General features: G+C 44.3%; 1 protein-coding gene across 7 annotated transcripts in view; it reads right to left on the reverse strand.

The window, feature by feature from the left end:
• Positions 1-4,072: 4,072 nt before the first annotated feature.
• The window catches only part of LOC106573623 (A-kinase anchor protein 13), a 176,411-nt gene continuing 167,070 nt past the window's right edge, over positions 4,073-13,413 (reverse strand). For 5 of the 7 annotated variants that reach the window (XM_045697218.1, XM_014148847.2, XM_014148844.2 and 2 more), the window contains 10 exons: positions 12,414-12,595; positions 12,103-12,185; positions 11,792-11,992; positions 10,226-10,390; positions 10,038-10,108; positions 9,377-9,421; positions 9,081-9,131; positions 8,273-8,737; positions 7,595-7,937; positions 4,073-6,875 (listed from right to left, as the gene is read on the reverse strand). In XM_045697218.1, the coding sequence (XP_045553174.1) occupies positions 6,817-6,875; positions 7,595-7,937; positions 8,273-8,737; positions 9,081-9,131; positions 9,377-9,421; positions 10,038-10,108; positions 10,226-10,390; positions 11,792-11,992; positions 12,103-12,185; positions 12,414-12,595 (1,665 nt within the window). In that variant the 3' untranslated portion in view covers positions 4,073-6,816. Of the gene's footprint in view, positions 6,876-7,504; positions 7,938-8,272; positions 8,738-9,080; positions 9,132-9,376; positions 9,422-10,037; positions 10,109-10,225; positions 10,391-11,791; positions 11,993-12,102; positions 12,186-12,413; positions 12,596-13,413 lie in introns of all 7 variants that reach the window. The other 2 variants (XM_014148841.2, XM_014148845.2) reach the window with 2 other exon arrangements.

A 13,413-nucleotide genomic window follows, 5' to 3' on the forward strand; every position in this document is an offset into this window, starting at 1 on the left:
ACTTATCTATTACAGGTGTGATCATTTAGCCTACCTGACATTTTTCTAATATATACAGTGCCAGTCAAAAGTTTGGACATACCTACTCATTCAAGGGTTTTTCTTAATTTTTTTTACTATTTTCTGCATTGTAGAATAATAGTGAAGACATCAATACTTATACCTAAGATAAATAATCCTTCTCTGTTGCTAGGCAGAAACTCAGTCTGCTCTTCTTACTGGTATTGTCATGGCCCTGCCTAAGTGAGGTTTCTTCTCTCTTCAACTGTTGACCTTATTGAGTTGAGTTCCACACCCATCCTTATCCTAGTTCTACAGCATCTGGCCTGCCTTATCAGGAACTGAGACTAGACTGTTACTCTTCGCCTCCTTCCTTAGAAATATTAATATTCTGCAATGACATGTTTGCACAGCTATTAACTTTCTGTACTTCCCCTGGTCTCACACAGTAACTTTCCTTACACAAAGTTTGTAAGTGAGTTTACCCCTAACATATACTGTAAATGTCTTATATATGCAAAGTAATCAATGTTCTATAATGGTGACATGAATAAGTATATTTGAAGACAGAATCCAATACATAATTGTTGTCCCATGTGGCTCATTTGGTAGAGCATGGCACTTGCAACACCAGGGTTGTGGGTTTGATTCCCACAGGGAACCAGTACATGGACTGTGGTATTCACTACTCTGGATCCAGCCTTCCAGGGGTTTCTATAAATCTGCATTTGACCAGAAACTCATTACTCAAGCCAACGCCAGCACAAAACACACCCATGAATCGGTTTTTTTTTTTTAAACACCCATCAACAGAACATACAGACAGGCCAACCGACACAACATGCTGCACTTCCTCAAAATACTGTATTTACATACAGACACAGAGTACCGTGGTAATTGGTCAGAGGACACCCGCTGTGTAATGCAGCTCCCCCAGAAGACCCAGTCAGATCAATGAGCAGTCCGTCTGGTCTGTCCAGGACAGAGCAGAGCAACGCTCCATCCGAAACAAGGTGGAGCCTGGAACCCCTGATCGGCATGCCGATGAACTCATCCTCTCTTTCTCAAAGAGCATGTTCACCAGGAGCCCAATGGACTCTCACATTTTCAACTGGCCTGGCAGGCCCTTTGATCTATTGTTGTGCCCCAGCGATTGAAATTTCCTGCTTGCTCACCAGTAGCTGGCTGCAGTGCCTGGTCAGCCTAGTGCTAATGAATGCACACACAATCCCAGAAGCTTCCAAAGCCCCCACTAGTCCAGCGCCAACAGCAGAGCAGGCGCTAAGCTCCCAGTGAACCGGCACATTAAAATACCCTTGTTGACAGCCGTAATGGAGCGAAACCTATTTAATTCCTTCAGCTGCGGCTACAACCCATAGATTCTATTGTGGCCTGTGTGTGTGCATCTTGCATAATCCTCCACCCTCCAATTTGGGGTGGGTGAAGAAGATGCTCGTTTAATTTCACCCCCCCATGTCCCCCCCACAGAGCTAGGGGATGTTGGAGGAGAATTGGGGGAGAGCCTGGTTGTGGTCGGCTGGTGAGTAGAAGATGGTAGTTGGGTAAAACACAGCCAAATTACAGAGCATGAGGAGAAGGGCAGCAATCTGCTGGAGCACAGAAGATGATGACCAAATCCCTCACATGTCACACCAAGGATGTGCTCACATGCCAAGCTGTGTGACTGCCTTACTGCCTGGCTGCTACAGCACAGTGGGAGGTCATAGAAAACCAATAATGGGCAGGAAGGAAAAGTGCTTTTGAAGTGCATGTACCTTACAAAAAATGAGGTCTGGTTCAGAAGAAAGACATGCTCTTTTAACAGCCCGAAAAAGAAGCAGAAATTCTCTGGATGAGCATTATTATCCCTTCTCTCTCTGCCACTCCACCGGGATCAATATAGCCCTAATGCCATCATTTATGATTAATGGAAAAGGCAAAAAAAAATTGATTCAGCAGATCAGGTATAGAGAACAAATTAGCAGAAATAGAGATTGAAAAGGTGGAGGAGGAGGAGAGAGGAACAGAGGGAGAGAGAAAAACAGGAAGAGAAGGAGAGAGAGAGAGAGCTGCAGAGCGGAAGCAATTTAGTTCTGAACCTTTAAGAGTCTAGGTGAAATATGATTTGCTGATGATGGGAGCCGCTGAGGGGGTAAATTATGAACCCTAGCCTCATCATCGCTGCCCCCGGGGAGAGGAGGCCCAGAGATGGATGGAAATGGCTTCAGACCCTCTGCCTCCCATTTCCATCAGACAGTGATTGAGTTCAATAATAACCCATAGGGTGCTGCCTGCGTGGTGTTTGGGGGAATGGGAGAGACAGGGAGGCACTGCACTGTCGTGCTTCCAATGTGATATATATGGAATGAACAAAAGAACGTGACACCTGTGAGATTTACGAGGTACTTGCTTGTATAAACCCAGGCTGGCTAGTTATACAGCTTTCATTGTAAAACAAAGACATCAGTCAGCCACCCATCTGAGATGACCGCCTGTCTCATTAAAGTTATTATCATATTGAAATAGCTCAATACCATACAGGCTGACCTCTTTAAAACATATTAATATGTATTATGTTTCTTTGATGCCTCTACGTTCTCTAAGCTCAGGAGGATATTCTTCATCCAGTATCAAGGTGTTTCCCATGTTATATATACACAGGTTTCCGTACTCAACTGAGCCAGATAGGTTGCCATAACAAACTGTAAGTTGACTACCACAGAGAGCAGCTCATTGAGGTTTGTACTATAATATGTAAAAGGAGAATAATGACTCATGCCCATATCGGAGCACAACACCAGTCTGCCACTATTGTTCTAGCGAACATACGGACAGGATTTATATGCCCGTCGACACGGAACACAATAAAGACTCAGGTTTCTTTTGTTTGTCCCTTTTTCTTTTCTTCCCCAGATGGTGCAGTCTAGAATGGCTCTTTCACATTACACACCAATTGGCACCAGGAGCTAGATAAAGGTCACTACTGACAGTGAGCAATGCATGATAATATCATCCTTTACAAGCCAAATCTCTGCTGCTCTGCTCACATTCTAACGGTGTGACAGGTCGCCCAGTCATTCTTCCACTGCAGTTGAGGGAGGGAGGGCCAGGGGGATTTGGAAGCACTTTGAAAAGGTCATACTAGCAAAGATGAATATGTGCTTAGGTGGAGTTATAATGGCAGACATCTTGTAGGCTGGAGCTTTGGGAATTATATAGATCTGGACCTGAGTGTGGGGCATTTCACAGCAGCTGCTAGAGAATCCTCATCACGGCTTAATAAATCTGTTCATATCCCAAACAATGTTCAAAGTCAAATATGGATACTCATCTGGGACAAAATAATAGAAAGCAGAAATAGAGAGCATAATGTGTTAGTTAAACCACTGGTATAAGCCAGGGAAAACATTCTTTAGATTAGCTGTTTTGTGTATTATCAACCAGAGAAAAGATGTGTACATTCTTTAATCAGGAATCAGGATGAGATTGACTGGATCTGATTAGAAAACAGTTTCTTATCTTCCCCTCCTCTTACCTTGAAGTCGTGTGTTTCTCCTCGGCGCAGTGCAGTACGGTGCAGGCCAGCTGGGCAGAGTCACTTATTGTCACTGACAAAGGCAGGGCTAGTCACATCCAGAAGTGAACTCCGCCATACCCTCTACCACAGAATTCTTCCTGAAGCCACTCTCAGTCTAAAGAGCTGGCAGTGAGGTGGATGAAAAAGCATGCTAGAGCGAAAAAGACAAGTACATTTCTATCTTGTCTATGGAGTGGAACACACAAGCGTAAAGAAGGACAACGTCCCCTGCAGAGGAATGGCAGTTTTGCGAGGTACCTCGTCAAACTAGACAGCACAGGATCATAGAGACAGAGAGAGAGAGAAATAGAGTAACAGGTGGTTAAATCAATTAAGGCCTACATTCACCCAAAAACTGTGAAACACGATCCATGCAGAGTTGTCCTGCTTGGCTGGCCGTTATGTGTGGCCTAGAGGCACACCAAAGCAATTCCATTATAGAACAAACAATTAACACACAAAGACAATGGGAGAAAATAGACACAGACACAAATCTCAGTTGACAAACAATAATAGTTATTTATTAAGAGAAAAATGAATGTACATTTTATACCTCCAAAACAGGGAGGACACTGATAAATAAAGCCTCATTATAAAAAGCTTAAATCAATCCAAAAATCCACAAACAATACTTTAAAAGTTACATTTGTACATGACACATATTTACATAATGGTTGCTTTGCCCTTTTTTTTCTTTTTACATGAAATTCCGCAAGAAATACAAATTGTACCTTTTTAGTACAAACAACAAATTACTTTAAAAGCACTGGTATACAGTATAACTGTAAAACCCACTCCAACTCCTCACAGATGCTGGTTAATATTCTAGTGCATTTCAATTTGAGCATAATGGTCTCCCCTATCTCTGCATTTGCCACAATGCATCATGTACAACATTTCAGAGCTACTGTATCACTGCTCAACATCTTATACTGTAGACGGCCATGACAGTTGTTGTTGAAGGGATGATTAGCAGATATTCCAAGAAGGATATCAAGAGATAAAGGGTAGGGTCTAAGAACGTTCACACCTGTCAAAAGTGGAATATGTCTATTAAGGCAAGTCAGTAAGTGTGAATGAACCAATCAATCAAAATGCCAATGATCCCTCCCTATGCTTTCACTTTTGTAAAATCACTAAACAAGGCCATAAAACACCATGTTAACGTGGTGATTCACTTTGCATATATATGACCAGGGGGAATTGTTGTGAAATATGAAGATGATAAATCCCACAGAGTAGATAGTGGTGGTGAGTTATGAAGATTGCCACAGCGCCATCTGATGGTCAAAACAAGATAAACCAACGCAGACAAGAAGAAGCAGAACAGTTAGGCTGCATTTACACAGGCAGCCTAATTCTGATATTTGATCCACTAATTTGTATTTTTACCCATCAGACCATATATATTTTTTTGAGCTGATCGGATTAGTCCAAAGACCAATTAGTGATAAAAAGATCAGAATTGAGTGTAAACAGCCTATGCGACTGATGATTAGCACCATATTTCAGTTTTACAGAGTCAGAAGAGGACTTTGCTGTGCTTTCATTTTAAATTCTGCTCATCAGCAGTAAAGAGAAACGACAAACCTGAAATATTACACATTATGCACCCCTGGTTATATGGATCAAAACCCCAGACTGGAGCATGGACGGAAAAATATAAATGAAGAAAATACAGGGACATTAATTATTCTGGACTATTTGAGAGGCACAAGAGAGCTTATGGTACCACAGGCTACCAATACTAGAGCAGACTGCAGGGAAAATAGGGAAATATGGGGTTTTGTCCAGAGGAAAGGTTTGGTTTGACTAATAGACAAACAGCCTGTCCTGCAGGCAGATATACAGTATCAGTGTAATTCCAATGGGAATGGTTGGTCAGGGATAGATTCATCTATTCCAATATCAGCATAAAAATATTACCCAAAAATGTAATCAGAATTTTTGTTTCTGTAAATCCATTCTTGTGAGATAGATATCCCTTAATCAGTCTGGATTTCGATTTAGTCTGTGTAAATTGAATGATTGTCACTCATTGTAAAGCAGGAAGTCTCGCCACTTGTAACAGAGTGAATATTATCATCACCTTCAAACCCTGTGCCAGTATTGCATTGCAGTGATTGACAAATAAAATGGTTCACAAATTCAAACTCAAGTGTGCAGTAGAGGAATAGAAACACGTACCGCAAATGTCTCTTCTACCCATTCAGTCAGCTGGAACCGTAACGTCTAACAGTTTATCATCAATACATTCAATTGCAAAGTGGACAATAGCGACAAAAGCATGTCAGCCACTACGTCTTTGAGTTTCGCTTCCTTACACACTACACTCTCTTTCTTCAGCTCTTCCTCTTCGTCACTCATCTCTCTCTCCCTCACTCTCTCTTTTCTCTCCTCCATTACAAGCTATTCTTTCTCTTTCTTTGCCTTGTCTTGTTTTCCTTTTCTCCCAGACTCATTCATCCTCTTCTCATAACTCGGACTCTGTGGTTAGTCATGTCTTCTCTAACCTTGAGTTGCCTTTCTTTACAACTTCTGATGTAGCGCTGATGGGACAAATGAGGCTGTAGTTCCTTACAGGTGGGAACGAAGCATTATGGGGCCCAGTGTTAAGCAATACCTTTAGAAGATTGACAATAAACACTATTGCATAAACTTTACTCACTCAACTGGAATTGTTGAATAGGGTGTACTGTATGCTCTCTTTTGTCATTTTGGCTATTAGGGTATATGTGGATTTGTGAAATGCAGAACATTCTACAACAGTCACTCCCCTACGACACCTGCTCTGTTAAATCTTCCCTTCACATAGAAAACGAATGTCAGCTACTATATACTTCATGAATGCTAAAACTTCTTCTAGCCATGGTAAAATTCCTGAAACTGTCCAAATCATATCTGAACGCTATCAAACACCAAAGTAACCAACCCATGCATACCAATCCAATCCATGCCACAGCAGACTTGCAGACTTGATCTTCATCCAAAAGTTATACCTAGACAATTCAGTGGCAACTAAGCGGGAAGTGTCTGCATGGTTCCGTAATAAGTTCACAGGAAGTGCTCTAGCTGTACTTCCTGTCCATGGCCATGGCCGACCCCTCCAGGTCCAGGTCAGTGGGTAGGGTACAGTATGTCAATGGGGTGCATGTCTATCTGGCCACACTACTACATGGTCTGGCAGTCAGTTGATGCAGTGAGTGTGGGGCATTGTGGGATAGTGGATGACAGAGGGATCAGCAGAAGAAGATCTTTCCGTCGCCCTGAGGCTCTGTGACCCCAGTGTTCTCGGGATCTGTGGAGAAGAAAGACGGACATAGACTTTAGTTAGACTGTAACAACATCCCTTATACACCGAATATACCAAACATTAGGAACCTCTCCCCCTTTTGTCCTCAGAACAGCCTCAATTCATCTGGGCATGGATTCCACAAGGTGTCGAAAGCGTTCCACAGGGATGCTGGCCCATGTTGACTCCAATGCTTCCCACAGTTGTTGGCTGGATGGCTGGATCAAGTTGGCTGGATGTCCTTTGGGTGGTGGACCATTCTTGATACACACAGGAAACCGTTGAGTGTGAAAAACCCAGTAGCATTGCAGTTCTTGACACAAATCGGTGCGCCTGGCACCAACTACCATACCCTGTTCAAAAGCACTTACATTTATTGTCTTGCCCATTCACCCTCTGAAAGGCACACTGTCACATACATAATCCATGTCTCAATTGTCTCAAGGCTTAAAAATCATTTTTTAACCTGTCTCCTCCCCTTCATCTACACTGATTGAAGTGGATTTAACAAGTGACATCAATAAGGGATCATAGTTTTCACCTGGATTCACCTGGTCAGTTTCTGTCATGAAAAGAGCAGGTGTTCTTAATGTTTTGTGCACTCAGTGTATAGCGCCTAGCACAGGTAACTCAACTTTTCCCATGGCTCTCTTTTCCTTACAAAGATGGGGGGTCCTACTGGTACTTGGCTGGTGCTACTGGTACCTGGCTGGTGCTACTGGTACCTGTCTGTGATTGCTGCCCCTTCCCTTTCTTCTTCTTCTTCTCCTTCTTGTCCTTGGTCTTGGCCAGCTGCATCAGGCGGTTAGGGATTTGGTTCTGGCCCTCTGTGCTGCTCTGGGCCTTGGAGCTGGCGTTGGAGGAAGAGGACAAGGAGGAGAAGGGGTTCAGGTTCTTCCCTTTCCTCTTGGAGCCCATCCTGAGGAAGGGGTCTTTGGTGGCGGGGGAGGAGGACAGCTCTGCCTCCCCTCCTCCAGGCTCTATATCCAGAGAGGTGGAGCTCTGAAACTTCATGGACTCCTCTGAGGTGGTGGAGGGCGTCCGCTGGGTCCTGTGTGCCTGATCTGCCTACAGATCAAACCAAACCATACAACAACAATTAGACAGTTAAGCCTCACAGCAACTTAATGATGGAATCTAACTTTTGAAGGAAGAGATTATGTCTTGGAGTCAAGGTTGAGCTAGTTTTAGGATTAGAAGCTCAGGCTTGAGCCCAGGTGGTTATGGTAAGCGGTAGGTAAAGGGTTATTTAAAGGCCATCATTACATAGCCCATGTGTAGTCAGTCCATTGTGGTTACATTTTGTTACATAATAGTTATTTGATTTCTGTAATGTAAGGTAACAGACAGAGACCAGTGAGCAGCAGCCCTCTTTGAGAACCGTGTCGGCCGATCTAGCTCACCTCGGCTTTCTTCATCTGCTCCACTATCTCAGCCTCCCGCTGCAGCGTCTCCTTGTCTCTGTCCAGCTTCCTCTGGGCGTCCCTCAGCCTCTCCAGATCCCTCTGGTACTCCTCCTTCCTCCTTAGCAGCTCCTTCCTCTCCTCCTCTATCTGCCTACGCCTCTTCACTGTCTCCTCCTCCTGCTCCTTCACCTGCACCTCCCTGTCGCCCAGCCCCGACTCCCTCACCTCCCACTCCCTCTCCCTCCTTCTCCTCTCATCAGCGTGGGCCACCTGCTGGCGCTGCAGGTTGGCCACCTCCTGCCTCTGCTTCTCCAGGCTGCGCTGTTTCTCCTGCTCAATCAGGGAGTTGGGCCGTGAGGAGGAGGAGGACAGGGAGGAGGTGGAGGAGTGGCGTGAGGCTGGCCGCTCAGCCAGAGCATGACGCTGGTCCTCGATGAAGGTGTCCTGCTGCACCACCACTGCCTGCAGGAGGACAGTAACACCGGTTATAAACACATGAAGTTGTATTGACATCCATACTAATGGCCAGTTTTTGTATGTCAGTGGGCTTTTTAACAGCTCCGCGTGATTTATCTAATAAAAGAGGAGAGGAAATGTGAAGAAGAGACGAGAACATTGTATGAAAGAGAGGAGAAGTGGAGAAGAGACGAGAACATTGTATGAAAGAGAGGAGAAGTGGAGAAGAGACGAGAACATTGTATGAAAGAGAGGAGAAGTGGAGAAGAGACGAGAACATTGTATGAAAGAGAGGAGAAGTGGAGAAGAGACGAGAACATTGTATGAAAGAGAGGAGAAGTGGATATACCTGCAGTGTGCTGAGGAGGTCATGGAGGTGTGTGACACTCTGGAGGACCTGCTACATTATAAGACAAGAAGAGAGATCATAAACATGTACCTGTGTATGGTTACACAATAGGAACATGCACACAATAAAATACTTCCTATGAAATAACATAGTACAGTACAGCAGCAACTAGAGGCCTGTCTGTGGGAACAGGTAGTGATGCCTCTCTCACGCAGCCAGTCAGTCAGCCAGCCAGTCAGTCAGCCAAGGATGTACAGTATGCTGGTAGTGTAACATAGCGTTGGAGTCAGACCTACCTCACTGTTCCTCTTGAGCAGCAGCAGTAGGTTGTTGTTGCCCCCCTGTGGAAGAAGACAAGTACAGCTGCAGTTAGTTGCTGAGATGTTAACAGAGCTGCTGAAGCGAGTGGCCATGTTAATCATCCCCTCAAAGGAAGAGATTGATCCCACCTGCCTGCCGGGGAGGCCTGAGCAGAGGAGATTGCAGGCATTAAAAGCACAGGACTGCTCCCACACAGCTCAGGCCAGCCCGGGGGCATCACCTAGCCTAATGGAGCCTTATTAATATGGACCAGCTCAACTCAGCCAGCCCAGGGCCTCGGGCTGGGATAATGTCTGTCTGTTAATGTCAATGGTGGTGATGGGGGACTGAACCAGGCCTACTGAGACACAGGCAAGATTAAATCCTTCCTGATGGCATTGGTTAGGAAATAATAGTTATAAAGAATAGCCAGGAGTTAATGAACAAAGTGTGTGTGTGTCTGTGTGTGTGTGTGTGTGTGTGTGTGTGTGTGTGTGTGTGTGTGTGTGTGTGTGTGTGTGTGTGTGTGTGTGTGTGTGTGTGTGTGTGTGTGTGTGTGTGTGTCTAAGCTGGTCTACAAGCATTTCTCTGTTCCTTTCATTCCTTTGCTGTGACTCACACACATACACCTCTGAGATGTACGGTTACTGTAATTACCTTCTTTAACACACCGTCTGACTCAGTCCTCCGAAGGTCTAATGAGTCATCCCCCTCTTCTTTCTCTCCATCTGGAATAACAAAAGAGACCTTTATCCCACAGCTGCAGATAATGACAGTCAGCTACAGTATGACAGGCAGTCAGGGTACATAGGGAGAGGGAGTAGGAGTGAGTGATGCGTCCTTACTCTTGGAGATGTTCATCTGGTGGCTGTCAAAGCCACCGAAGGTCTCAGCGCGGCGAGGCAGACACACCGGCCCCACACTGCCCCCTGATGCATCTTGGGTACTGGACACCTGCTGCCCCACGGCCCCGCCCAGACTTCCATTCACCAGCACATGGAGAGTCTCCACTGAAACACACACACAAATTACACACATAAGGATAGGTCCTGCACTCTCGTGCTGTATTCTTGCATTAACGTGACATAAAATTATTCACAGGTGTGTGTTGTTTTTTATTACTATTTGCCAGGTCTTGTGACCCTTTCCTGGCTACATGTACACACACCATACTGTATGATTTCAGTAACGAATACACACACTGCTCTAGGTAGCTGAAGAAACCTGGACAAACCTCCAAAACTGGGTTTCTAAGGGAACCAGGAGAAAATTAGAAAAAACATCAATATCTGGCTCATTACTCAACCTGCAGCGTTAAAGCAATCCATTTGTATGCTTATGCATTGATTCTATCGCTGTCTACAGAGAGAAAATGCTGATATAAATAACTATGACAAGTACCGTAAATTCCGGACTATAAGCCGCAACTTTTTTTCTCACGCTTTGAACCTCGCGGCTTAAACAATGACGCGGCTAATATATGGATTTTTCCCACTTTCAAATGTTTTTCTCTTCAAAAAAACATTCTGTGACGTGCTCAGTTTTTTGGCGGCATGAAGCTTTCATTAGACCAATGAAATTGCCGAACGGGTTACGGTCAAACAACTTTTTTGTTTACTGTTTAGATTAAATCGAGCACTCTCAAACTTCCCATCATTCTGATTACGGTAGTCATTTTGTCACCCTCATCATGGCAAAGACACGGAGAAATGCATATGATGCAGCTTTCAAGTTGAAGGCGATTGATCTGGCTGTTGGAAAAGGAAATAGAGCTGCTGCACGGGAGCTTGGTCTTAATGAGTCGATGATAAGACGTTGGAAACAGCAGCGTGAGGAATTGACTGGGTGCAAAAAGACAACTAAAGCGTACTGCTAATTTTATATTTTTTGTTACAAGCTGTGTTTCGTTAAAGCCTATTTATTTTTGTTACAAGCCATGTTTCGTTAAAGCCTATTTATTTTTGTTATTAAGCCGTGTTTCATTAAAGCCTGTGTAAAGTTCATTTGTTTCAATGTACCGGTAGGCACCTGCGGCTTATAGACATGTGCGGCTTATTTATGTTCAAAATAAAATAAAAAAATTAATTCAGTGGGTGCGGCTTATATTCAGGTGCGCTTAATAGTCCGGAAATTACGGTAACCATATATCACTCTGGCTTTAGCCAACAATGAGTTTTCGGCAGTATTCTGTAATTTCTCTGCCTTGGTCTTTCAGCTGCTACCGGCATTATATTATATTAGGGGTATTTTCGGGTAATTTCCTGATTGTTTCTGATTGGTCCTGTGTGTCTTTAGGGGCAAGTAACTGGTGGGCCATGTGTCCAGGTAATTCAATAGGTGACCACTGATTGAATAAAGGGTCATCTGTGTTGTGTGTGGTCTCTGCCCGAGGACCGTCCTCTCTGACTCACCTTCCCTCAGGGCATCCTTCATGATGGGCTCTCCCTTGGTGATGTCATCTGGGGTGGCTCTAAACAGCATTCTGGTCCTGATAGACTGGGTTGGTCTGGTCTCCTCTGCTGGTCCACTGCCACCCTCACACATGTCCCTGAACACCTTCACCTTCTCCTCCAATAGACTCATGATCTGCTCATCCTTCTTCCTCAGCAGCTCTGAGAGGAACAGAGACACACACTGTGGTTAATACCTGTCATACACAACACTGACAGAGGATATCCATCAGGTTACACAGTATTTGATGAAAAAACAGAATAGGTTTTACCTCTAATCTCCCGTGCTTTGGTCTCTAGCAGTCTCTTGTCTTCCTCGGTCTCACTGGGGATTCCCTCATCATCATCCTTCTCTCTGTTAACACACACAATCCTCAATCAATCAAACCATTTACACTGCATGTGTAGTATAAAACAAACATGTTCAATGTATATATTTGTGTATCTGTGGGTACACAATGTGTGTGTTCCCATAGATATAGAATTACAGATATTTTTTATTATAATCAAATTGCTGTGGTCTGATGGGTTTTCCCCATTCTAGTCATTATATTTCTATGTGTGTTGCTTCTAACTGACTCACATGGAGTGCATGGCGTCCTGTATGAGCTGCATCCAGGTGTTGCGTTCCTCCTTGGTGCTGGCCAGCACCTCCACCATCTCTGGCTTCTCTATCCCCGCTGTGATCAGGAACAGACCCCTCTCCTCATTAGCCACCTCACGCACAATCAACTTCTGCAGGGAGATCACCGTGGACCGCTGGTCCTGGGGGACGGGAGAGTGGGGATGGAGGGGAAAGAAAGAGGGAAGAATGGAGTGAGAGGAAAGCGAGAGAGAGAGAGAGAGGGAAGGAGAATGGAGGTGAAGGATGTATTGACAAGGTTTCTATTGAAGGATGTATAGACCAGGTTCCTATTGAAGTGTGTATAGACCAGGTTTCTATTGAAGGATGTATAGACCAGGTTCCTATTGAAGGGTGTATAGACCAGGTTTCTATTGAAGGGTGTATAGACCAGGTTTCTATTGAAGGGTGTATAGACCAGGTTTCTATTGAAGTGTGTATAGACCAGGTTCCTATTGAAGGGTGTATAGACCAGGTTTCTATTGAAGGGTGTATAGACCAGGTTTCTATTGAAGGATGTATAGACCAGGTTTCTATTGAAGGATGTATAGACCAGGTTCCTATTGAAGGGTGTATAGACCAGGTTCCTATTGAAGTGTGTATAGACCAGGTTTCTATTGAAGGGTGTATAGACCAGGTTCCTATTGAAGTGTGTATAGACCAGGTTTCTATTGAAGTGTGTATAGACCAGGTTCCTATTGAAGGGTATATCGACCAGGTTTCTATTGAAGGGTGTATAGACCAGGTTTCTATTGAAAGGTGTATAGACCAGGTTTCTATTGAAGGGTGTATAGACCAGGTTTCTATTGAAGGGTGTATAGACCAGGTTTCTATTGAAGGGTGTATAGACCAGGTTTCTATTGAAGGATGTATAGACCAGTGGGAGGTTTCTATGGAAGCTACTATAGGGAAATTCAATGTAAAGCCCAAGGAAAGGTGAGCTGAATGAAAACTCCAAACG

Source organism: Salmo salar, chromosome ssa16 (assembly GCF_905237065.1).
Source record: "Salmo salar chromosome ssa16, Ssal_v3.1, whole genome shotgun sequence".
Lineage (NCBI taxonomy): Eukaryota > Metazoa > Chordata > Actinopteri > Salmoniformes > Salmonidae > Salmo > Salmo salar.